At 55.8% G+C, this 25,904-nt stretch overlaps 1 protein-coding gene across 2 annotated transcripts; it reads right to left on the bottom strand.

Annotated features, from left to right (window-relative positions):
- Nucleotides 1–4,070: 4,070 nt before the first annotated feature.
- Nucleotides 4,071–17,396, bottom strand: STAC2 (SH3 and cysteine rich domain 2). 2 transcript variants are annotated; one of them, XM_061175435.1, is made up of 11 exons: nt 16,957–17,396; nt 9,978–10,284; nt 9,544–9,641; nt 9,273–9,363; nt 7,747–7,862; nt 7,583–7,655; nt 7,429–7,490; nt 6,863–6,960; nt 6,422–6,473; nt 5,939–6,076; nt 4,071–5,228 (listed from the first exon to the last, which is right to left on the bottom strand). In XM_061175435.1, the coding sequence occupies exons 1-11, from the start codon at nt 17,044–17,046 to the stop codon at nt 5,124–5,126; spliced, it is 1,230 nt and encodes a 409-aa protein (XP_061031418.1). In that variant the 5' UTR covers nt 17,047–17,396; the 3' UTR covers nt 4,071–5,123. The 2 variants fall into 2 exon arrangements, with proteins under 2 accessions (XP_061031418.1, XP_061031419.1); XM_061175436.1 differs by having other exon boundaries at nt 7,747–7,859.
- Between the last annotated feature and the right edge of the window lie 8,508 nt (nt 17,397–25,904).

Below are 25,904 nucleotides of genomic sequence, written 5' to 3'. Positions count from 1 at the left end.
TTGGATTCACCTGTTAAGACGGCCTGAATGGGAAAAAATGGATTCCAGATGAAGTAAGACAGGACTTTGTAGACTGATTACGGAGGCCTCAGGAAGAAGGCTGGCTTGGTCCCCAGGCCTTGAGCTTTGGAGGACTGGGCAGGAGATGCCTTTGGCGATCAGGAGAAGAAACTAGTAGTGGTGGGGAGAATCCCTGGAAGAGCCGAGTTGAATATTTTGAGTGGGTGGCAGTTTGAGTGACAGGTGTCCAGGTGGAAGGGATCAGTCAGCCAGTTAAATACAGGAGTGTCAGCTCAGGTGAGAAGTCTGGGGAGGAAAGTTGGGCACATCTATGACTGGTGTGCCTGTCCTGGTTACCTCCCTGTGGTCTACCGGTCTCTGAGGAACTCTTGCTTGTGGGGAGTAATGCGAAGGCCAATGAGGGGTCTTCGGGATGTGTACTGGGCACATGTTTCCATCTGCACTTGGGTGGGAAAGGCAGGGCTGAAGCGATCCTGGGGGCAGCAGACCTATCCCCAGCTCTGCCTGCAGTGTCCTCATCCAGTCTGGACAGGTGGGGATGTGGGTAGCCCAAGGCAGGGAGGCCCGGACAGAATAGTCCAGACAACCTCCATCACCACCCACGTGCATCAGAGCCCCAGCTGAGAGGACACTGATTTTTGGTCTCCCTGTTGCCACCATAGCAGCCTGTGCATAATGTATCCTTAGGCTTGCTCTAAGCCTGTCATTCCATGTGGGGAAGCTGTGGCCTGGAAGAAGGGCCTTGGCTAAGCTACTTGGAGCATGAGATGCCTTCTTCCCAGAGGAGGAAGGGCATTGAAGGCTGCCCACCTCCACTTCCTCCAGGCAGTAGAGGGATGACAGGAAGGAGAATAAGGACCTTTACTGAGGCTCCTGAGCCTGCAGCACAGAAAAGGTTTCCACCATGGACCAGGAGATGGTGCTGTTCTCTCACAGGTCACTGAAGGTGTAGGAAACTGCCTCACTTTTGGCGGGAGGGCGGGGGGTGGGGGGGGTTGGGGGGGGGAGAATCAGGTTGTAGGAGCCTATCTCTTGGGAAGCCTTGCATGTAGAAGACACTTCTTTCTGAAGCTCACCCCAGGCCTAAGCTTACCTCTTTCCACCACAGGCCTCTAAGCCCTTCCCAGGGCAGTACCTAGGAGGGCCCCCTTAGCAGGCAGACCCCTTAAAGTAACTGCTGGGTCTCTTCCAGGTCCTGGAGCCTTGTGAAATTCTGATGAAAAGACATGTCCATTCTCTCAAGAGTTTGCAACTGGTCCCATCATATAATTTTACCCTTTAAAGGGGCTCATGGCCCTCAGGTAAAGACTCCATGAGCAAGTCCAACTCCATTTCTGGAGGAGGAAACTGAGGCCTGGAGGGGCCAATGACTCCCCAGAATACCAGTGTGGCTTGAACACTAGCACCCACCTTTGAGTCCTCCAGACCAGACGTGGGAGGGGGTGGCTCGGAGTGGGCGCAGCCGAGAGGTACGGAGCACAGCTGCTGCTGTAGGGCCACAAGCTGGAGGAGGGGTACAGGGTACAGTGGCTGCTCTCTCTCAGGCTGAGACGGACCACCTAGGGCTGGCTCCCCAAAGCACAGGGAGGGCCGAGGCCGGAGATACACACTGGCTGGTCGCACTCTCCAGCAGGTGCCTCCAATGTCCTAAGCATTGGGGAGGGGGTGTTAAGAATGCGGGGGGGGGGTAAAAAGAAGGCTGAAGGGGCCAAAGGGAGTGGTGCTAGCAAGATGGGTGGGGTTGCACAGAGGGGACCTGTCTGTCTCCCCACCCACTGCCTCGTATCCATCTCTCTGCCCTTTCAGGCCTCTTGTCTCTTGCCCCCAGACTCCCCCTCTTTTTGTGTCTCCCCTAAACCTTAATCCCCACAGGGTACATGCCAGCTTAAGCTCAGGCTGAGGTGGGGGGATGGAGGGCACGTGTGGGTCAGACAACAGAGCCAAATGGTGGGTTGGCACCACCAGCAGGTTGCTTGACATCCTCTGCCCCAGGCCAATGGTGTTGCTGGTCCTGCTACCCCCAGAGTGGGCACGGAGGAGGGCAGAGGCTGCAGTGGGGGCACCAGCTGTTCCCAGCCCCAGGCTGTGAGCATGCTGTTAGTGGTCCAGCCACCGGAAGAAGCTGCTGTGCCCAGCAGTGCAGCAGATGAGCTAGGGAGGAGGCAGGGGTCCAGGCCAGCTGCTGGCCGGTGCAGACACAAGTGGGGGTGCAGAAGGTTTGGCTGAAAGGCTCTGACCCTCTCCAGTGGAGTGGGATCTTGATCCCTGGAGCCCCCAGCCCAGCATTTCAAGGTGTCTCTGTTTCCATCATGCTGGTTTAAGCCACTGAGGGACCCAGGGTCAGGTGGGGGAAGAGCTGAACTGAGAGGCCAGAGAGAGAATTTCTGAGACCAGCTTGACCGTTAATTTGCTGGGTGACCTTGGGCAAGTTTCTAGTCTGCTCTGGGCCTCAGTTGCTCCAAGTATAAAAGGGGAAAGGTTGGGCTGGTTAATTTGTATGACCATGGGCAAGCCACCTAATATCTCTGGGCCTCAGTTTCATCATCTGTGAAAAGGGGACACCACCGCTTTCCTCACTGGGTCCTTAGAGGATAAAATTAAATTAAGTTCCTGGCATAGTTTCCCCGGCACAGTAGGTGCCTGTTTGCGTGAGTTCCCCTCTTTTTAAGACTCTGGACTGGGTTTGTGACCCTTTATCCAGTCCCATCATCAGGGGTCCTAGGAAGGGGGGTCACCCTCCTTCTCCTGCTCCCCCTACCACCCCCAAGCTCTAGAGTCATCCCTGAAGCAGCCCAAAGAAAGCGGTTGGTGACCCAGGGTCTGGCTCCACGGGGCCTACCTTGATTTGGGGGGGCTGGAAGGCAGAGCCGGATGGGTGACTATCCGGGGGAGTAGGGCCCCCCCCCCCGCATTCTGGCAGCACGGCGTTGCCCTGGCACCGCCGCAGCCCGCCTCTCTCTCTCTCGGCGCTCCCCTCTGCCTATAAATAGCACAGGACGTGCTCGCCTGGGCGATGACGCGGCCGGGCGTGCGGACGGGAAAGAGGCGGCTCAGCCGGAGCAGGTGGGCGGTGGGCACCGCTGCGGGCGGGGCGCCACCGCGGCCCGCTGGCGCCAGGCTCCCGATGAGTCATCTCAGGGCCCCACCGTCCGCTGCTGTCCTCGCCGCCAACGTATCTGCCTCGGGTTTAGGGGGCTGCGGGGGCGAGGCTGATCCCGGGTGGGTATTGAGCCCCACCCCCCCCCGCCCCCGACCCTGGGTACGGCTGGTCTCCGAGGGCATCTCTGACTGGGCAGGAACGGTCCAGACGCAGAGGTGTGTGCCCGCCCCCTGCGCGAGGCAGGAGCGCCTCGAACCAGAAAGTGGCCGCAGCCCCACCCTCTCTCTCCGGCGTCCCCCAAACCTCCTGCCCCACTTCCTCAGATCCCGCCTGGCCCAGGCTGCTTGGGTGGAAGGGACTGAGGAGGCTTGGGGACCCTCACTGTCAGGGCCAGCTCAGTCCCCATACCCCTCCTCTCGGAGATGAACACATTCTCCGACCTTCAGGCTGTCCCCTTTTCGTACCTCCACCACCCCCCGACCCCTTCCCCCTTCCCTTCCTCTAGCCCAAGCAGATAGAGCAGACAGGTTGGGACAAGAAACATTTAATTAGGAGTCTGGGGGCTCAGCAATGCCCCAGCAGACGCCTCATGCAGCCTCATGTACAGTGGGCATTGGGCCCGCCCCTGGGACATTGCTGGGGGGGGGGCCCTCATGGCAGCAAACAGGGCAGTGTGGCTTGAGTACCCCCGCTCTGCGAGGGAGAGGTGGGGCAGGGGCCAGTGGGTAGGAGGATGTGTCCCTCCCACTGCATGGGAGGGTGTGACTGTGCCTAGAATGGGGGGTGGCATTGGCTGGCACGATCAAGGGCACAAGAGGAGGCTCTGAGCTTGGGGGGAGAGGGGAGTTGGCACCAGAGAAAAGCAACCTGCAAGGGAAGGGTCCTCTTTGCGTGTCCCTACCCCCCCCCCCCCCCCGGCCAGGATGCCTACCCCCTTCCCCTCCTGGTGCTCAAACAGAATTCTTTGTCTGTCTCCCACTCCCTCTTCCTCCCAGGGCTCTGTGTCCTGGACAAGGGAGCAGATGCAACCAGAAAAGGGACCCCTGCAATGGCAGCCCTGTCCCCTGCAGAGCCTGGAGAGAGGGGGTGAGGGAGGGTCACTGCGGGGCCAGCCCTGAAGGTTGGGCTCCTGGGGTGGGCCTGGAGAGGCCTGGGGCAGGAACTGAGCTTTTAGAGTCCTGTCAGTGAACTGGGGGTTATTCTGAGCAGGCGCGGGCCAGTCTTTTGTTCTTGATCGGGTTTCTGTGTTCAGGCCGCTCTTGGGTGCCCTTTCCCGGTGCACAAGGGTGGGATGAGGCTGCCCTGCGGTGACTGTGCTACTCGAGGGGACAGTCTCTGATTTACCACAACTTCCCCAGACCTCAGCCCTCCCCTCCTCTGTCCACCCAGGTTTCAAGTAATGGGAGAGATAACCGCAGAGCTTTCCTGAGAATTGATGGAGTGACAGAGGTGGTGAGACCAAGATCCTCCTGCAGCCCTGAATTCCCTCCCTACCCAGAGCTGGGGCTAAGGGACCCGGGAAGGCACCTTCCCAAGGCCCCGCTTCCAAAGGGGTAGCTGCAGGGTCACACACACGAAGACCCAAGCAGAGGCTCTGTGAGGAGAGGGGAGCTGTCAGGCAGGCAAAGATGCTGTGGGCAGGGGAAGGTCTCTGGAAGAGGCAGCAGGGAAGTTCCCCAGGAACTTCCTCTCAGGGCTGGACTCAGCATGGCAACTGGCTTTGGGAGTGCCTGGGCACCAGGGGGACCCACCTGGAGCTTTCCCATCCCCTTCCACTTTCTCCTCCTCCCCACCTCCAAGTCTCAGAGCAGCCTCCTCAGGGCACCCCAAGACCCATGAAATAAAACCCTCCTCAGTGCAGAAGCCTCCCAAGCCATGGTGACTGGCCCCTAGGAGAAGGGCAGAGGGAGAGAGATTGTGGGCAGATGCCTGCTCCCCTCCTGGGGCCAGAAGCAAGGGCCGGGCACAGGCAGGGGTGGCTTCTGGGTTCTCTTGGCTCTTCTCAGATCTCGATCAGGACGTTGGCTGGCACCAGACCCCGCTTCTTGCCGCTGCTGACGCGGATGAAGCCATCAGCATCCTTGCTCCTGCCCACGCCCACACAGATCTGAGCGGAAGAGACGTGAAGCTGAGGCTTGGCACTGCCTGCATCCCTGGCCCCAAGTCCTGCTGATGGCTCCCAGGCGGTCCATCCCAGGGGATGACGGGACCAGCAACAGATGTGGTTGGAGCCCGGGGGGATGGGAGCAGATCCCATGAGAGTACAGGGTGCAAGAATAGGCAGTCAGCAGACACAGAGCATCACTTCGGGTCTGACCTTTGAGATCAGCTGGTCTAATGCCCCTGACAAACTACCATTTCACAGAGGAGGTAACAGGGGGAAAAGGACTTGCCCATGGTTAACAAGAACCCAAAGGCAGAGCCAGCATTCAAACCCAAGCCTCTAGACTCCTAATCCAGTGCTCCTCCCCCGACTGTCTCTAACATAACTCAGCCCTCTGCCTGTGTTAGCTGCCAGCCCCAATTCCCAGAGGGGAGGACAGGACAGTCCTGCAGTCCCACTGCTGCTTTTTTTTTTTTTTTTTTAACGGGAATTTCAGTTCCCGGACTAGGGATTGAACCCGGCCATGGCCACGGTAGTGAAAGCCCAGAATCCTAATCACTAGGCCACCAGGGAACTTCCCAGCCCCACTGCTTCTAGCCTGCCTTCCCTCCTGCTGCCAGGCTGCAAGCATCCTCCTCCAGGGCCCTCGCCCACACCCCTGCCGCCTCTCTCCCACGCCCGCCTCTCCAGCCATGCAGGGCCCAGGCCCTCACCTGGCTCTCCTTGAGGCTCATGTAGCCCTGTTCCTTGTTCCCGGAGAAGGGTTGGCAGCAGCGCCAAACGTTCTCGCCTGGCCTCACCCGCTGCACAAAATTGGCTGGGAAGAAGCCAACCCGGTCGCCGATCTTGCCCTGGGGATGAGGCTGGCAATAAGCACTCGTGCCACCCCCGACCCCCACTGCTTTCTCTAGACCTAATGCCCACTCAGAGCCAATGCTGTCATCCTCCAGATTTGGGTTCTCTGTATTTGAGCCCCTAGTCGGGTGGCTTCTGGGCTGGAAAGGGCACAAGGTGGGCAGAGGGGCAAGGCTGGGGCGGGGAGGGGCAAAGTGAGAGTAAGACCTGAGGGTGGGCCTAGGCCTGGCTAGGGCCGGTGGCGGAAGGAGAGGAGGTCTCTGGGGCAGTGCTCTCTGAGGGTGCGGGCTAGTGACCTACCTACCGCCCCCCACCCCCCGCTCCCCACCCGGCCAAGTCACCTTCCACCAGTCCTCGTTAGAGTCATCCACCAGCATGATCCGGTCTCCAGGCCTGGGATGAGAGAGCGGGGGTAGCACATGGGGCAGGAGGGACCCTCCCACTCTGCATCCCAACAGTCCTAGGCCCCCAGATCCCCTGCATGCCCCCCTCAGCTGGGGGAGAGTTATCGATGCCCTCGGAGGATGCTGCGTGACTACAGGTATGGCAGACACTCTCCAGGACAGAGGCCGGGCAGGGGGCAGGAAACGTGACATTAGCACCAATCCCTCTTGGACTCTGGCACCTCCATCTCCTCTTTGGGCTCAGTAGCCTCAAGTGTGCCAGGAGAAGGTTCCTGAAGGTCTCCCTCACACTCATGTTCCAAGGTCTGGGAGCACAGAGCCCTGAGGTTGGGGCCAGGCAGGTGCCCGGGGCGGGGACTGGGCCGCTGGAGGACTTACTGCAAAGCCAGGTCGTTGTTTTCCTGGGGCAGAAACTTGTAGAGCGCGACGTAAGAGTACATGGGCCCCACATCCTTCCGTAGAAGGGGCCTGGGGGCCTGTGGAAAAGCTCTGGGTCATTGATGGGAGGGGGACACCTTTCTTATTCCACCCACTCTCCCCTTGCCCTGACCTTGCCTACCCTGGGGGCTAGGAGATGGGGCACAGTGCTCCTGGGTCAATGACAGGGGAAGTGAAGACTATCCTACCTGCTGTGCTTACACACCCCTGAAGGCACTGGGCCAGGGATGGAAAAGAGAGATCCCCCTCTGCCTGCTGCACCCTAGAACTACCCACCCTTGGGGGAGTAGGAGTGGGCGCAGTAGGCATTGGGTCAGTGGTGGGAGTGGTAACACCCCTGCCTCCCGGGCCTACTCACCCTGGCATTGCCCATCCCTGTAGACTGAGGATAAATGATGGAGCAGGGATACTCCCACTCAGCACGCTGTCACCCACCACAGTGACAAGGAGAAGAACATCCCCTTCCCACCTGGACTGCCGGGGGCTCACTGCCAGCCCAGCCTCACCTGCTGTCCAGGGCTCTTCTCCTCTGGTCCTGACCCTTCGCTCTCGGCCGGGGCTGTGAATACTGGAGATGCCAGGGTGGGGCGAGGGTGTGAGGCAGCAGGCAGCGGCCCGCACTGTGCTCCATTCCTGCCCCTGGTCCCCAATCCCACTCACCGCTGTCGCCAGGGCCCTCCTCTGAGCTGCGGATGCTGCCTTCCCCGTCCTCAATCAGCTCATCCCGCTCGCTCTGGGGACACAGAGAGGGGAGGGCTCAACCCCTGGACCCCCCACCCTCTGAGACCTCTGCCCCCGAGGCTCCCCTTTGGTGCTTCCCATACCAAGCTCCGTGTGGGGGACTCAGAGTTGCTGCTGAAGCTGGAGCGGTTCATCAGGGCCAAGGAGGTTCCATAGCGCAGGGTCTCATAGACGGGGTCCACCTTCCCGCTGGCCCCTACTGAGGAGTCACCATCAAGGCCGGGCACCCTGCTGCCAGGCTCGCTCTGCCCCGAAGTCCTGCATCTCAGCCCTGGCTGCCCTGCTGGCTGTCCTGCTCAGCCAGCCCTAAACTGAAATCTGCACTCCCCTCACCTGCCCCTCCCAGGTCTCCCTCACGGCAGTGAGAGCTCCGTGTCCTCCCACGGTGCCCAGGCACAAACCTGGAGCATCCTGGACCCCTTGCCCACCTCACTCTCTGTGTTCACTCCATCACCTCGTCCTACCTCCCAAACATTTCTAGAATCTGCTCACTTCTCTCCATCTCCACTGCTACCAGCCTGGTCCCAGCTACCAAACTCTTTCCTGGCAACCATCATGACCTCCCAACTGGTCTCCCTGTTTCCAGTCCAGCCCCTCCAACCCACACAGTAGCCAGAATGCTCTTGTAAAAACACAAAAATTGACCTTATAATAAAGTCCAAAGACCTGTGGTTACCAAGGGGGAGGCGGGGTGGGGGAGGGATGGATTGGGAGTTTGGGATTAGCAGATGCAAACTGTTTATACACAGAATGGATAAACACCAAGGTCTTACTGTAGAGCACAGGGAACTATATTCAATATCCTGTGATAAACCATAATGGAAAAGAATATGAAAAATAATATATATATGTATAACTGAATCACTTTGCTGTACAGCAGAAATTAACACAACATTGTAAATCAACTATACTTCAATTAAAAAAAAAAAAAAGAATAAAGTCCAAAGAACACTCTTAAAATGGACCCCGAGGCCCTGCACCCAGGGTCCCATCTCATCCTTTTACTCTGACTCCCTCAGTCCCAGCCTCATTATCCTTTCTTTAACTCTCTGCCCCTTCCTGCCTCTGGCCTGCCTTCTGTCCACACTGGTCTTCCCCAGATCCTCAGACTAATTCCCTATCCTTCAAGTCTCCTGGATGACTTCTTTGCCTCTGTGGATGAGGTCGGTGCCGACTTTATCCTCTCTTTATTCCCTATCCTTCTGTTTCAGGCATTCACCAAATGATGGTTAATTGATGATTTATGTGATTATTTATTTCATGTCTAGCTCCCTTACTAGACCGTGAGCTCCACCTTCTTGAGGGCTGTGTTCCTATGTCTAGCACAGTGCCTGGCACTTAGTAGGTGTTCAATAAAGTGTTTGTTGAAGGATGGATGAGTGAGTGAATGAACTCTACATTCAGGACAGGAGCATCCAAAGAAGGGAAGTGGGGAAAAAACCCAAAACAAACAAACAAAAAGAAGAAGAAGAAGTCTAAAAAAAAAAAAGAAGGCAGTGGTAGTAGTGCCAAGAACGGGCAGTGCCAGGGTGACTCAGGTGCTCATCTGAGGAGTGCGTGGGTCTCTCATCACACCACAGTGGGATCAGGGGCAACAGTGGACACTCACCAGTGGGTGGGGACTCCTTGCTCATGGCACAGGCTGGTGGCGGCTCATGCACCAGGAGGGGGGAGCTGAAGTTGCGGCGGAAGGAGGAGGACTGTGGCGGGGTGGGGTGGGGCAGAGAGAGGGCACAGGGAGGTCACAGCCCCTTGAGAGTTTGGCCTTCCCCAAGCCCAAGCACCACCCCACATGAGGAACCAGCCCTGCGGGGCACTCATTCCCCCACATGCCAGGCCTGGGAGCATCAGCCAGCCGTCTCTGTGTGGTCCCCACTCACCGTCTTGCCTGGGCATTGCTGGTGGGAGATCTCCTCGGAGCACCAGAGGTGGACGCTGACCTTGCATGTCTTACACCGCAAGCCCTGCTTGGAGTTTCCTGGGAAGAATGTGCGTTTGGCAAGAGGGGGTGGTCAAGAGAGGCTACATCCAAGGGCAAGGAGCAAAGGAGGCAGAGTAGGCCATGAGGGAGCAAGGGACTGGGCATCCTCATGCCAGCCTGGGGCCTAGCTCCAACCTCCACACAGTCAGGGTGGAACCTGAGCTGTTAGTAAACACAGCAACACTGGGTCCCCACCCACCCCCAAGGGTGCTTATGTCCTCCCAGAGGGAGGGGCACCGTTAGGATTAGCAGGAGCCCAACATCAGGCAGTCAGGTCCATGGGCCCCCTCCCACACCCACCCCGACCCCTTCTATTGCCACCCAGGCACCTACCCACAATGAACTGGTGGCACAGCTCACAGGGGCTGGCTCGCTTGAAGACGTGTTCCTGGAAGCTGTGCAGCCTCACCGGTTTGAGTGGTCCCAGGGGGCGTGGGATCGGGCAGGGGGACAGGGCTGGGGTGGGTAGGCCCCTGTCTGCAGATGCTGGTGGTGGGGAGGGAGGCGGCAGCGGGGTCGGGGGCGTCAGCAGCACCTCGGTGGGGCATTTGAGCTCAGACCCCGAGCGAAAGAAGAAGTTCTCCATGCTCTTACTTCGGAGGATGTTCTTGAGGGAAAGTGAGCGCTTGAACCTCTGGAGCTGAGAGAGGAAAAGGGGCTGTGAGCCTGGAGGGGACTGGCTCCCCGGGATCTCTCCTTGGCCAGCGGCAGCCTGAAGGCTGAGAGCCAGAGGTGAGACGAAGTACTGAGAAAGAGGCTGCCAAGTTCCAGAAGGCAGGTCACCATCCCAGGTGCCCACAAGAGCCAGGCAGGGAACCTCCTCGAGCAGAGGAGTTCTGGCTGGACAGGCACCTAATTAGGAGTGGTGGGGACTGGACAGCCAGCGAGTAGCTGCTGGTCTCCTTTAGCCAGCTGAGCTAGTCTGTAGGGGCAGCCCAGCGTTGCCAGGTTTCTCAATTTTCAAAAAGAAATCTAGACTTTGTTTTTTTAAAATATTTATTTATTTATTTGGTTGCATCAGGTCTTAGTTGTGGCAGGCGGTTTCCTTAGTTGCGGCTCGCCAGCTCCTTAGTTGCGGCACATGGGCTCCTTAGTTGCGGCACATGGGCTCCTTAGTTGTAGCATGTGAACTCTTAGTTGCGGCATGCATATGGGATCTAGTTCCCTGACGAGGGATCGAACCCGGGCCCCCTGCGAGCGCAGAATCTCAACCACTGAGCCACGTGGGAAGTCCCTAGACTTTTTTTTTTTTTAACATCTTTATTGGAGTATAATTGCTTTACAATGGTGTGTTAGTTTCTGCTGTATAACAAAGTGAATCAGCTATACATATACATATATCCCCGTATCTCCTCCCTCTTGCGTCTCCCTCCCACCCTCCCTATCCCACTCCTAGACTTTTTTTTATAAAAGTAATTTTTTAATAAAAAATATTAATCCATTTCATGAACTTATGAAATTTAAAGTCAGTTAAGAGGGACTTCCTGGTGGTTCAGTGGTTAAGACTCTGTGCTTCCATTGCAGGGGGCACAGGAAGATCCGCATGCTGTGTGCAGCCAAAAAAAAAAAAAAGTCAGTTAAGAAATCTAGAACTTTATGTAAAATCGGATAGAAACAAATTCAAGAGGTGTTATTTCCTTTTTTCTTTGCAGAAATGGTAGTATACTATTTCTCCCGTGCCTTGCTTTTTTCCTGGAAATCATTCCATACAAATACACAAAGAGTTTCACCATTCTTTTTTTATGGCTGCACAGGAATTTCATTGAATGGGTGTACCATTTACTCGACTTAACAAAATAATACTTTGGGGGCCAAAACACACCAGGTCCTCGGTCCTTGAACAGGGAGTGGGGGAGTGGTCATCCTGGACCCTCATCCTCAGGGCTGATTCTCCCTCCAAAACACCTCTCCAGTTCATCCCCTGCAACACCTCAGCACCCCCAGAGCCCTGCCCTGGTTCAGGTTCCAGCACCCTGTCGGGTTCAGGGCCATAGCTCTTTGCCTCCACCTTGCCCATCCCCACCTGTTCTCCATGCAGCTGCCAGGGAGGTGATCCCTGACCCTACAAAAAACCTTTCATGGCTCCTCAGGATCCAGCCAAGGCCCCTGTCCCAGCCATGAAACTGCAACTTGGCCAAACCTGCCCTTCCACCCCAGGCCTTCCACCTGAGCCTAAATGTGAGGACTTGAACTCATCCGTGTTTTATGCCTCTGAGCTTTTTACATGTTTGTCCTCTTCTCTGCCTTATCCAGTTTTTTCCCGCTTTCTTCTTCAGGGTTTCCTGTGATTCTTCCTTCTCTGGGAAGCTGTCTCTTCCTCTGCAGGAATTCCTTTCAGTGGGCCCACTCCCTCCTCTGGCTGGCTGCATCTGGACGGGCTTCCATGATAGCTCCGATCAGGTTTATGTTGTCATTTACTTCTCACTCCTCCGGGAGGCTGTGAGCCCCTGGAGGGCAGGGAAAGTTGCTTCAAATCCCCATAATGGGCCTCAGCACATAGTAGGTGCTCAGTCAATGTTTGTGGAATAAATGATGAGCAAGTGGCTGGAATCCTAAACGGAGCACGTGTTCTGGAGTGCAGGGTGGATTCTACGGTGAGGCCAGAGTTATTTCCATCGCTCACCCAAACACACCCTTATTCTACCCGGAGTGAGATCTGGACCTCTCTACCCAGACCCTTGCCCTACTCCCCTCCTGTTGAAAGCCCTTACTCCTCCCATTCCTTTCTACCAGTTAAAAAAAGAAAAGAGTAGAGGTGGGGGGCAGAGGCCTGGCTCTAGGCAGGGAGACTCGGCCAGGGTTCCCAGCTGGGACACCAGGCAGCCTGTGTGCCATGGATGCCAGCTTGGCAACCGTGCCAAGGGAATGGAAGTGGTGGCCCCTCTAGCCCTAGGGAGGCCAGCAGGCCACATGACAGAGGGGGAAGCAGAGGGGGAAATGTTTGGGCAAAAGGCGGGCCCCGGTACGCCAGCTGAAAGGCCAGAGCCCTAGGGGGACTGACAGGCGGAGTTGCTCAGCTCCTTCCAAATCCAGCTTCCTGGCCAGCACCGTGGGCTTCTTTGTGTGTCTCTGAGAAGCAAGGCCCCAGGCCCCAGGCCCCAGCTGCCTGGGCATTGGGGCAGAGGTCGAGGCCCAGAGGGACAATTAATTAGAACACGAATATGTTCTATGTGGCTCTGGGGGCTCTGACAGGCCCAGAGGGGCGGGTGAACCACCCACTGCTCTGCGCAGGGGCCGTGGGCACAGAGCACAGGAGGTCTCTGGGAGGATGTGCTGGGGGGGTGGGGGCAGAACGCAATCGGCTGCCTGAAGGCAAGTTACTTCACTTCCTCTGTCTCTAAGCTTCAGTTTCCCTACCTCCAAGTCAGGGTTAGATGCTGTCTAAGCAATACAGGCTCAAGTCCCCAAAGCAAAAACCTAAACTTATGAACATAATGAGGGGCTGTCGTTGTCAGAGTCCTGGAATTGATATGCAGCATCTCATCAACCCCGGCACTACCCACTGAGGTGGTGACAATTATTGGCCCACTTTTCAGATGAGGAACTGAGGGGGTTAAGTCACTCACTCATCATGAGTCCGCAGCTGCTAAGTAGCAGAGCCGGGACTTGAACCAGTGGCTTTGGCTATTGAGCCCAAGTGACCAGGAGCACCCTGCCTTGGCCCTCACCTCTGGCCCTCAGTTGTGCCATGGGCTTGTCATGAAATGTAGGGTTAGAAGGGACTTGAAAGACTGGGCACATAGAGCAGTCCCCACCCCACACTGCTCTGGCCATGTCCCCTCTGAATTGTTGTCTGACTCTGTTGGTCACCTCTTGTGACGGCAAGCACATCCTCTCTTGGGACAGTCATTCCATCTTTGGGCAGCTGCAATCGCTGGAAAGTGCTTCCCTATTTAGAGCTGAAACCTGCCTCCCTGCCTATCGGCCCTTGTTCCTCCCTTGGCTCCAGGAAGGGCTACTCCCGCTTACACACATCAGTTCTTCAAATATTTGAAGACATCAATCATGTTCCCCCCTCCTGAGGCCATTATTTCCAAAGTAATCCTCACAGGATGAGATTTCAAGCCTCCCTACTCTCCAGCCTGTGCCCTTTCCTGGTCCCCGCCTGGCCTCAGTGCCAAGAGCCACCTCTGCAGGGTACCAAAAGCCTCTGGAACAGAATGTTCCCCATCACCAGGGCAGCCCCAACTCTGCCCCAGATCCCAGGAGGGTGGAGAAGTGGGAAGGAATGCCACCTGGGGTGGCTGGCAGATGTCAAGGGCTGTGGCTGGAGGGCAGATGACGGCATCTCTGCCAAATGGCTTAATGCCTGCCCACACCAGAGACATCTGGCTTGGCCACCCAAACCTCATTTGGGCTCAGCCTGGCCAGGTATTTCCACTCCTGGGACTCCTAGTTTCCAGAGAAGACCTTTCTCTACCTCCCCACCCTCTATCTTTTTGGTGCCCCCACTGTCCCAGGACCCATTCCCTGGCATGAGAAGAAGTCGCCATATATCCTGGCAAGCTGGCCCACCTGGACCCCATTCCCTCCCAAAGCACCAGGAGCTTGTCTGGCTTGGAGCCTGGACCATCAGACCTGTTATTCTGAATCCCTTGCTGGAGGCAGGACCTGGCCTGCCTGCCTCCTCCCCACCTCTCCACACCCTGGACAGTCCCTTCCTTCCTCAGTTCCTGCCAGCTCCTGAAATGGCACTAGGCAGCTGGCAGAGGGTGGTGGCAGATGTGACACAAGCTGACTCAGATGGCAGAGCTGGCATGGCAGGGTCTTTCCAAAGATGGCACCAAAGGGGGTAATGGCAGGCCCTATGTAGTAGGATGGGATGGGGACCCAGAAAGGGTGATGCTGACACTAGGAGGGTGGCTGAGTAGCTTGGGTGCCGGAGTGATACCCGACTTTAGGGTGAGCGGGAGGCTGGACTTGGGCTGGCAAGAAATCCCCAGGGGGCCCCAAACACTGATAAATAGGTCTGGAATGTTGACTTCACTGCCTAATGAAGACAAGTACACCAGCCACCTCTGTTGTACCTGCCTCAAACTGAGCTGGGTGGGCAGCACTGACCCTCTCCCTTCCTTCTCCTCCACCTCTACAGTCTGAAGACAGAAGCTACTTTGGGACAAGTTGAGGTGGGGGGATGGAAGGAGGCTGGCAAGTGTTCTGAATTCTCTCTCTGCCCACCTCTGCCCTCCTGAGTACCTTCCCCCAGACCTGCAATCCAGCCTGTGTTGTTATTACTGAGTCCTTCATAAATGAAGTACAGGGGAGGGCGGCAAAGGGGCAGGGCTCCAACTGGCCTGGCACAGAGGGACCAGGTCAGGTATACACTCTCCTTCCTTCCCTGCTCCGCAGATCTCCATGGTTCAGACCCAGAGGTGATGGCATGGGACAGTCCTTGGGCTGGGAGGAAGGAGGTACAGACCTGCCAGGCCCTGACCACCCCTCCGCATACAGCTGAGCCTGCAGCCTGCTGACTGCTGAGGCAGCACTGCCCAGCCCTCCTGCCTGCTCTCAGAGAACTCTTAAGGAGGGGGCTGAGTGGCCAGGCCGTGGTGTGGGAATCAGGGCAGGACCTGGGAGGCCCTCAATCCCCTGGGAAGCAAGCAAAGGGTTTGTATGTGTCCGTCCAGGGTGACTAGAAGGCAGCTGTGAAGCTCAGGGGTGCTGGAACTCAGGATGGGGCTCAGTTCCCTCAGGATGGGGATCTTCTGCTTGAAAGGAGCTGTCACAAATATTCCAAGCAATATTCTGCCCCCCAACACCTCATTCCTTTCCCAGTAGACTTGGCTCTCTGAGGGGGAGGTAACTCTGTGGTCTGAGAGCCCAAGGTCTAGTTCTCAGAAGGGAGCAGGAGAAGGTCAAGTGTGAATCTGAAGACTTGGCTGTGGAGACCCACTGGGTCCCTTTGGTTTAGGGATGGGGAGCCTACCTGGGGTGCCTCAGCCAGACACCATCCACTCTGGTCCTACTCATTTTCCCTTGGTCACTCCCTTGATGACCTTGACCTTGAATTAACCTCATATCCTGGGGGGCGGTCAAGACAGAAGTAGGAGGAAGATGGGCATTGGAAAGAGCTATAGATGAGCTAGTGATACGAGCGGGAGCCAAAGACCCCACCCATTTCTGGTCCTGGCTGCCCCCCTCCTCATCTGGGTAACAGAAGCTGGGTGGGAACAATTTACCAGGGTGGAAAGCGACAGAGTAGTCTTGGCCTGAAATCTGGGGTGGGGGGGGCAGGGCAGAGAGAGCACTGCCCCTTCTTCTCTCCCCATCCCCAGGTCCCCTGCTCAGGTCGCTTCCGCAGAACTTCTTGCGGGTCAGCACCTAGAACTTGGGGAGGGAGCAGGCAGAGTAGAGGCGTGTGTGGGGGGGGTTGAATGTGAGCAGTGTTCTCCCCCACCCCACCGCCTTCAGCGCCAGGAGTCTGGGCTCCGCCTGACTTCATTGGGGAATAATTTATTCATTGTGACTCCCGCAGGAGTAGCAATCATACATAATTAGGGGTAATTATGACATTCATTAATTATGATGACTTCCCTTTTTGCTTCTACCAGCTCCCTGCCCCCCTCCCCGGCCCACGGCCCGCTGGCGTGGGCTGCCTGTCTTTCTCATCGGAGCCGCAACAACAGTCCCCGGGTCCCCGTCAGTGATGGCCCGCGCCGCAGCAGCCCCCAGCGCGAACTCAGAAGCTGCGCAGCCCCGGGCCGCGGCCTCACGTCCCCGAGCCTAACCCGGTTGGGAGGGGGGAATGCAGGACTGCGGCGGGTCAGAGAGAGACATCTAGAGAGACTCAGAAATAAACACACAGAGACGCCGAGAGGACCCGAGAGAGACGCACACAGAGAGATACCAAGACAGAGACAAACAGGTTGTAGAGACATTTTCAGAGAGACACAGGCAAAGAGAGAGGGACAGACAGACCTGGCGGACACGGGAGGGGTGCGCCTCGCACGCACACGCGGGCGAGTATACCAGCCCACACCCGCTACACACCGCTACACACTGCCTCCGCCTTCGCTGCGCCGACTCCCTCCAACAAAGCCGAGTTACATACAACCTCCCTGGAGGGTCGCGGTGGAGCGTCCGCTCATCACGCGCGCAAGGGCGTGTCGTGCTTGTGTGATGGGGGCTCCTTGTGGCCCCTCGTCACGAACCCACTGCCCCCGGGTCGCCGCGCGGAGCGTTAGGGACCACACAGGTCCCGCTACTGTGACCCCAGGGCACCCGAGGCCACAGTGGCAACCGCATCGGGAGGAGGGCGCCCGGGCTGGGGGCGCACTGGGCAGGGGTCCAGGTCTCGCGCCTCCCGAGTTACCTTGGTTTCCTGGAGGGCAGAGACGGTCCCCGGGGGGGTGTGGGTGGCCGCGTCATCCGGTTCGTTCTCCTTCTCGCTCATTTCGGTCATGGTTAGGCGAGAGGGGAAGAGAGGGTGCCGAGACCCGACGGCAGCCCGGCTGGAGGCAGGCTGAGGGCGGCAGGCGTCTCTCTGGGACCCTGAAGCCCTTCTCTAGAGACTGCCCCGCAACGAACCCCAGGAGAAACCCGCCCAGGCAAAGCAACCCCCCCACTCCCGGGTGCGGGCGGAGAAAGCTCCCGGGTTGGTGGGTGAGAGGAGGTAATTACACGGAGCCGCGGGAGCAGGACGACCCCAGGAGTGAGGACCAAGGATGCTGCTCCGAGCGAGGGGAGGAGGGAAGTGGGTACTCGGGGATGAGCCGAGGGAGGGAGCGATGGAGCTGTCAGTGTCCGGCAGGCTTCGCCGTCCTCAGCGCCCGCCCCCCACCCCCAACCCCTCCCCTTCCCCTCCCCCCGCCGGCCCCAGCCGGGCACCCCCTCCGCCCAGTCCTCGCCTCGCAACTTTGATTTAGGAGGTCGCCTGGTCCCTCCCCTTTCCCTCCGCAGCTCCCCAGCGCCGCTTTGCAAATCAGGTTCTCAGCTATTGGCTGCCGCGGTGGCCAGGAGGGCGAGCTGGGCGGAGCCTGGGGGGGGCTTGACAAGATGGGGAGGGGCTTGGAGGGTAAAGAAGTGGAGGGAGCAGTTTTACCTGAAAAACCCGGAATTGGGGGCGTGACAAGGTTGAAGGAAGCCTCAGGAGATCATATTCAAGTCTGGAAGGGTTGGGGGGAATAGAAATAGGTTGGATCTGCAGAAAGATAGCTGAAAGTGAGTTAAAGGTAGGACTTCCTGATAGCGACGTGAAGAATGGGGACACTTCCGCCCAATTAACTGGATGTCTCTCTGCCCTGGAGACACTCTCCCCAAATGTGTCTCTCCTCGGACTATGTAGGGGTTTCCTCAGCAGAGAATGGACAAATGAACATCATGTGTCAAAGGCCAGCCCTGTCCTGGAAAGCAGGACAACTATATTGCTTTCCAGTCTTGTTGTCTGGACTTCAGCAGAGAAGAGGCCTCAGTCCCCACACTTGAGGTCCGCAAACCTCTCCAAGACATGCCACCTCCACAAATGGAGTTAGATGGGGGTAGGGAGAGGTGAGGGGGGAAGAGGTTTCTTACCCTCCAAGGTGTCCTCTGTCCACTTGGCCTGAAGCTAATGAAGCTAATGCATGTCACCTACCTGTTATTTCCCGAACTTCCCCTCCCTCTCCTCCTGCCCCTTCTGGCCCTGATCAAAAGGTCTAGCTTCATCTCTGGACCTATGCAAGAAAATGGAGGTAGGTTGGAGGTTGAGAGAATCCTTCCCTGGGTGTGGGTGGAGAGACTTCTGGGTCTAAGTCTCCTTCCTCCTCAACTGCTGTGGGTGATGAGATGAGGGGTGGGTGGCACTCAAGAGGGTCCTGTCTTTATGCCAGCCCTGGAGGAGGGGCTGAACCTAGTGTTCCCTCCCCCGCCCCCCCCCCCCCCATGCACATAGCCATTCATGCCATCTATCTCCTCCTGAGGATGAGGTCACCGGTGGAGCACTACTCAGGTTACTGCGTCCAGGAATAGAGATTTATTTGCCACTGGCAGAATTAGGACAAGGGCGGACGGGAGGGTTTGTGGTAGTGGGGGCTTAGTCCCCTCCCCCTCCAGATCCACACACTGAGTGCTAGCTTTCCTGAAAGGAGTTTCAATAGAACCTGGCCTCAGCCCTCAGACCAGTTTCCCCAAAGGCCCATTCATTACCAACTACTCCCCTCTGAGGGCCACCCTCCTCCCTCCTGCCCAGCACAGGTCAGCCCAACGACCCCTCCCTAGGCAACTCAGACTTAGAAATGCTTGGAACACCCTGAGATGGGGTCATCAGCCCTCTATCTCTACCTGTCCTGGGCTGGAGCAAACAGGGGCTTCGTCTGTGTTTGTGAGGCCTCCTGGGGGGAGATACCCCTGTTTCCCTCCAAAGAGAAGAGGCTCTGGGTTCCTTCGAGTCCAGTACCTGTGTAGTCACTAATTCACCTGACCTTGGGTAGGTAACTTTTAAAGCCTTGATTTCTTCATCAGCAGAATGGAGATTGTGCCTACCTCACTCCCGGGAGAATGAATGAGACAGTGTAGTACACCACTTAGCCCAGAGAAGACAGGCACAGAAAGTTCATTTTCTTCTTTCTCTCCTTTCTTCTAGGAGATTTGTCTCTTCCTAGGTCTTTTTCTGAGGCAGAGAGAAGAAACAGCTTCCTTCCCTCACTTTCCTTGGCTGTTTGGAGCCTATTATTTCATGGGAGAACTGACCCAGGAGAGTCTGACTAGACGTGGGAAAGAACTCCCAGGGGAATCAGTGGGGAAAGGCAGGAAAGTCGGTGGGCCCTGGGGCCCATCTGGTCTGGGCGTTAGAAATCTGAGGTGGGGCAGCTGTGGAGGAGGTAGGGGGCTGGATCCCATGACCTCTGGATGTCCTTTCTGGCCTGTGGCCTTCCTGTTTCAGAACGGTCTTTAATGATCTAAGTCTGAGTCACTGTCTCAGTGCCAACAGTTCCCACTGCAGTGGCTCGGAGATGGGGCAGGAGCAACTGGGCTAGCTTCTCGAGGAGGAACACTGTCCATCTTAGATTTGGAGGGCAGAAAGGAGGGGTTGTCAGAGCAAGCGGCAAGGTGGTCCAGGAGGATGAGTGGCAGCCATACTCTCAGAAGGGCTCTCAGACCAGAAGTCATAATAGAACTACCAGGGGGCCTCTTACTGGGAGAGCTGAGTGAATGAGCATGGGCTCTGGGCTCTCGGGAGCCTGGGGACAGAGGGATGGATGGAGGGATGGACAGATGGCTTCAAATCTGCATATGGCACAATGTCCAGCACATTAAGAGCACCTGGTCTTCATCCTGGTCTACCCTTTTTTCCTGCTCTGTGACCTTGGGCAGAGAGCTATCCATCTCTGGAGGGTCTTTGGTTTCCTTCTCTTCTGATTGGCAGAACTGGACTAGATTAGTTTGAAATGGAGTTGGATTAAATGGGGGCAATAATTGTATATCTCTTAGTGTTCTTTTGAGGATTAAATGAGTTAACATATGTAAAGAGCTGGACAGAGTAAGTGCATGATAAATAGTTATTACTATTATTTTATTTTTAAAAAATATTAAGGATTCTTAGGACTTCCCTGGTGGTCCAGTGGGTAAGACTCTGCACTCCCAATGCAGGGGGCCCGGGTTCGATCCCTGGTTGGGGAACTAGATCCCGCATGCATGCAGCAACTAAGAGCCTGCGTGCTGCAGCGAAGATCCCTCGTTCCGCAACTGAGACCCGGCGCAGCCAAAATAAGTATATAAATAAATAAATATTTAAAAAAAATTTTTTTTAAGGATTCTTAACCTTGGGCTTGTAGGTAAGTTTCAGGGAGTTCGTGAACCGCTTGAAGCTGTATAAAATTTTGGAGGATAAGCATTTTCTGAGGGAGAGTCCAGAGCTATCATCTGCTCCTCAGAGAATCTTAGATCCCCAAAAGATTAAGAACCACTGGCCTAAATGACCCAGGGCCCCTCCACTAAGGTGTTTAGATTCTCTAATGTGAGGGATTGCCTCTGCCAGACGGACTGACCTATTTTCTCCCACAAACACCTTCAGTTCAAGCCCTTCCCTGCTGTGGCCTCTGCCCCCATGGGTTACCAAGGACAGCCCAAGCTGAGCACATGAGTGGCTGGCCTCTCCCTCCAGCTTTAGAATCGGGGCTCCTAGGGTAGGGGGGCTCATCATGGTTGAGGCCAAGTCTGGGTTCTCATCTCCCAGCTGGGGAGAGGAAGAGGACCCAGCCTCAGTGGGGCTGGGGATGCCGAGAACACAGTGCGAGGTCTGGCCTTGCCCAGTCTCCCCTGCGTCCCTCTGCCAGCCCACCCCAGGGCCTCAGAGGCAGATACCGTTCTAATGAGCTAAGGCCCATGGCAGGCATCGGTAATTATGATTTTGCAGAAATATAGAAGGCTCTTATGCAAGTGCCTGACATACTTCCCGGCTGTGGCATCTGCGACAGCCAGGTCCCCAGAGGCTGGAGAAGGGCCCCTCCACCCCCTGCTGCCAACAACCCTTGGAGCTTGGGACACTGGCATAGAGCCGCCTTCCCACTGCCTGTGGCGCTGTCCCTAACACGCCCTGGGTGAGCTGTTCCCTCTCTCTGTGCCCCAGGCTCCCTGGAGGGGAACAACATGGGCTCCAGTGTGTGCACCCCTCTCCCTCCCCCGCCAAGTCGAGGCTGTCCAGGAGACCTGTTTCCATGGGAGGGGGATAATGGTTTTGGGGATGTTTCTCTTTCTCTCAGTAAGAAAACCTCTCTTTCCACAAAGATGTCCCCTTCTATTCTGTTTCTTTTCCCCTTGAGGCTGGGGACATAGGGCTGACAGCAGCCTGTGGTGGGGGTCACAGCCCCTGGCTGCCCCTCCCCAGGCCCTATGCCAGTTTGCCCACCACCATCTCCCATGCCTCTGATAGTGTCCTGAAGCCACCCCTTTCTTTCCCTGGTCCACTCCCCATACCCACCCACAAAGCATCTGTTACCAAGGTAACAGCAATGTCATCACTTTGGGGTGAGCAAGGAGGTGGAGCCCAGTGGATGGGATGGGGCTGTTAGGGGTTAGAATTTTAGAGATATGAGCACTGAGGGCCCCCAAACTCTTAAAGGAGGGTCTTTGGCTGCAGAGGGGCCCTGGGCACAGACTGGGCTGCAGGATGCTGCTGAGAACTGGTGGAAAAGAGGGAGGATGAAGTCTGGAAGCAACTGGATCTGGGTGTTAGGGGTGAGGGTGACTGGCTTCCTAAGTGGGAGAAGCGTGAGGGTGACGATGCCAAAGAGATGTTGAGGCAAGGAGGATGGAGCCTGCCTGTAACTCCTCCTTTGGGATTCAGCTTGTTAACTCCTCCTGGGGAGAGGTTTTCTGGCTGGGAGAGTCTAGACCCAGTGGAAACAGGAGCTGGGGATCCTGGGGCCAGCCTGGGCCCACACTGCCCCCTGCAGACTACACAGAAAACAACGTTGGATGTCTTCCAGGGAGGAGTGTGTAGGTGGGGCCTTCGAGGGTCCACATTTGAGACATCTAAACCATGTGGTCCTACTAAGTGCCTAGAGAGGCTCTGGGCACCCGGGGTGCCAGTTTCCTGCATTTGAGGCCCTCCGGTAAATCCTGACCCAGAGAGTGCCCTCCTGCCCAGAGGATTCCTCCGAGCAGACTTGGGGGTAGGAAGCAGCGGGGACAGAGATGCGCCTTGAGCTGAGTTGACAGAGGCCATCAAGAGGACTAGAAGGCAGAGGGGCCAGAGTATTCTAGGCAGATGCAACAGCCTGGGCAAAGGCACAGAGGTGTGAAACAGAACAGACTGTTCTGGAAGTTGCTGGTAAGCAAGGGAGAGAGGGAGTGGTGACAGGGAAAGGCAGAAAAAGGTGGACAAACGGCCTTGGATGCTGGGCCAGGAAGATGCGTTTTCCTGCACAAACGGGCTTCTCAAACTCGCTCATTGGAACCCAGGTGAACAATCCAGGGGTACCATGGAGGCATGGGGGGCGGGGGGCAGGTAGGCAAAGTGGTTCACTCAGAACTTGAAAGGAATTTAAAAACATGTCTCTATATTAAATGTTTGTGCAAGCCTTGCGTTTGAGTCCAAGAATATCTATGTTGGTTTTCCTACCAAAAAATGATTTTAAGCACTAACTGTGGTGTGCCACAGATGCCCTGGAAGATGGGCGTGGTTACCCAGGTGTTTCCATAGCCCAGCTTGAGAATAGCGCTGAGAGTGATTATGGTATGGTCATTCCTGTGCCTTAGGAAGATCCCTCTGGCTCCCAAGGGCAGCCACATGGAAACAGAGCCAGAGTAGTGGGCTCAGGGTCTTCTGGCCAAAGGCTTCATTGCAGGGATGGCCTGGAAGGAGTCCTGTGTCTTGGTCTGGGTGCATGGCAGTGAGGTGACTCAGGTTCCAGCCCACCCTCACTAGCTAATAACCTTGGACAAATTGCATAGACTGTAATTGGGGACCTTCTTACTTCAAGGGGTGGTTGTAACGTGCAGTGGGACCTGGAGGATCGCACACCCCTGAAAAGTTGCTTCCCTTGCCTGCAATGCCTTTTTTTTTTGCCACGCGGCTTGTGGGATCTTATTTCCCCGACCAGGGATTGAACCCGGGACCTCGGCAGTAAAAGCGCAGAGTCCTAACCACTGGACCGCCAGGGAATTCCCTCCTGCAGCCTCCACTGCTGCTCATCCCAAGGGAATTGTCAAGTCATAGCCATTCCTGCTCGTCCTGCCATTATTAATACCCCCCCCACCCCCATCTATCAAAACCACAGCAGTCCAGCCACTGTCATTCATATTTACTCATCCTCAGGGCTCACAGCCCAGGACTGGAACAGAAAGTATTTTTCCCCATTTTGCAGTTGAAGAGGCCGAAGCTCAGAAAGGCCAGGGGTCCCTGCCATCCAGGCTCCGGGGTCTGATACTTCTTTGGGAGCTGTTAAATAAATGAATGCATGAACGATGAACACTGCCCCCCATCAGCCCCTCTTTCTTTGGGGGAGGGGTGGTAGACCTCATTCTCCAGCTCCCCAGGTTGGACTGTTGCCTGGTTAATTTCAGAATTCCACACACATTTGTCCGGCAGAGTGGTCATAGTACAGTCATGAGGAGCAAGAACGGTAACCCGGTGGCCTGGGTTCAAACCCTGGCTGTGTCTTCTCTTAGCTGTGTGACCTTGAGATAGTTACTTAACCTCTCGGAGCCTCAGTTTCACCATCTGTATAATGAGGGGGGCGGTGATAATAGAATAATAGAAAAAAAATAGCAACTGTCTTAGAAGATAGACTGAAAAGCACTCTGGAGTCATACTGAGCACTGAAGAACTGTTTGCTAAATAAGCAGACCCTCTACATGTATAAGTGTTATATAAATAAACCTACACTTTTAAGTGTTAAATAAGTAAACCTGTATGATGTACTAGGCACTGGAGATATGTAGAGAAAAAGACACCTACATTTACTGAGGGCTCAATTGTTATCTCATTCATTATTACCCAGCCCTGTGGGGTAGAGGTTCCCACCATCCCCTTTTTATAGTTGCAGCACGAAGCTCAGAAATGTTAAGTTACTTGCCTAAATCCACCTAGTTGCACTTGCACTCAGGGTCTATCTAGAGGTATGTTTACCTCTTAGTCCCTGTCCTCAAGGGGCTTCCACTCTGATGGGAAAACAAACATTAGACAAAGTACATTAAGAATAAACTGCACATCAGACGACTGCTGTGAAGGAATTTGGTGAAGGGCAGAGGAGGGACATGGGGAACATAAATGCCAACTGGCTGGGTTGCAGGAAGGGTTTTAAGAAGGAGGCAGTAAGTTTGAAGCGTGAACAGAGTACCTTTCCAAGGTGAGACTTACTGGTGGTGAGAGGGACTCTCAGGAATAAAAGATTGGAGACTTAGAGCCAGGCCTGTGCATCCTCGAGCTCTAGGGGAGTGCTGTTTAGCGTGGTGCCCTGTGGAGCTGCACACCCAGAAGCCTCAGAGACAGTTTGCTGGAAAAAAGGACCACCCTCCTAGGGTGGGGGCATTCGTGTACACAGACACACAGAGCACACAGGGATTGCCATGTGGTATTGCCAGCTTCCTGCGTGTGTGCATGTGTGTCGGAAAAATCGTGCTCTCATCCATTCCTTTTAGGGAAGGGGAGGGCGGGACGAATTGGGAGATTAGGATTGACATGTATACACTACCATGTGTAAAATAGATAGCTAGTGGGAACCTGCTGTATAGCACAGGGAGCCCAGCTCGGAGCTCTGTGATGACCTAGATGGGTGGGAAGGGCCGGGGGTGGGGTGGGAGGGAGATCCAGGAGGGAGGGGATATATGTATACATATAGTAGCTGATTCACTTCATTGTACAGCAGAAACTAACATAACATTGTAAAGCAATTATACTCCAATTTAAAAAAGATAAAAAAATAAAAATCATTTCCCTGGAACTCAGTGCCCAGACCTTTTGACCATTTGACCGATGTAGGGGTAACAGCGGTGCCTGAGCCCTGGATAGGTTAGGATTCCACCCACCCAGGTACCCTGCCCCAGGTCGCACACACTAGTGTGAGGGAGGGAGGGAGAGAGAGCCTGGTACACGGTAGGCACTCATAACATTTTGTTGAATGAATGAATGAATGAGGAACACTCCCCTTAGCCTCTGTTTCTCTGAGGGAGTGGTAGGCTTCACTCTCCAACTCTCCAGGTCGGAATGTTGCCTGGGATAGAAGACAAAACGAAACAATACATTTTGGTTAGAGGAGAAGGACACTGACTTATTTCTCAGCAATTTTGACAGACAAAAAGTTACTTCCTTGGCTTAGGGAACCCCAAGGGTATTATTAGGATCATGTTATGCCATGGCCTAGAAAATGATAGAGCATTTGGGGTATGAAATTCATCTGTGTCGGGGGAAGTTTCTGGGACAGTCATATCTGTACCCCCGGAACTAGCGAGGGACACCGCCAAGGAGACTGGGGTCCTTAGTGGTGTCCCTCGCTACCCCAAGGGAAGCTCCTGAGGGTTAAACACTGGGATAAGATGCAACTCCACAGAAGTTCCTTGGATCCTCACTGCCACACTGAGTGGGAGGGAGGCCTTGCTCCTATTTTACCGATGAGGAAAGTAGGTTCAGAAATGTGTCCCTGCCTCGTGGGGGCCTCAGACCACCCAGAGCCTGAGACTCCTCTGAGAGTGGGGAGCCTGGACCAGAAATTTCCTGAGGCCTCTCTGGGCCTGAGGATGGGCTGTTTATACCCTGTGCTGTGCTGGCCCAGGAGGTACGGCGAATGGGTCTGGTGGGGGCTCGGAGTGACCAGGTTCTGTCTGCCTCAAGGCTGGCTTCTT

The sequence above is a fragment of the Eubalaena glacialis genome, chromosome 19, assembly GCF_028564815.1.
Source record: "Eubalaena glacialis isolate mEubGla1 chromosome 19, mEubGla1.1.hap2.+ XY, whole genome shotgun sequence".
Taxonomy (NCBI): domain Eukaryota; kingdom Metazoa; phylum Chordata; class Mammalia; order Artiodactyla; family Balaenidae; genus Eubalaena; species Eubalaena glacialis.
The sequence above is the reverse complement of the archived record's forward strand: the minus strand, read 5'-3'. Positions and strand labels throughout refer to the sequence as shown.

Bases quoted from the DNA above. Each gene is read 5' to 3' on its own strand.
- STAC2 (XM_061175435.1), bottom strand. From the start codon at position 17,046: ATGACCGAAATGAGCGAGAAGGAGAACGAACCGGATGACGCGGCCACC. The intron at 7,656-7,746 runs GTATGGGAAGCA...CTGTGTCCCCAG, and splicing joins AGTCCCCCACACGGAGCTTG to AGCGAGCGGGATGAGCTGAT. The intron at 6,961-7,428 runs GTGAGGCTGGGC...GCTTTTCCACAG, and splicing joins AGAAGAGCCCTGGACAGCAG to GCCCCCAGGCCCCTTCTACG.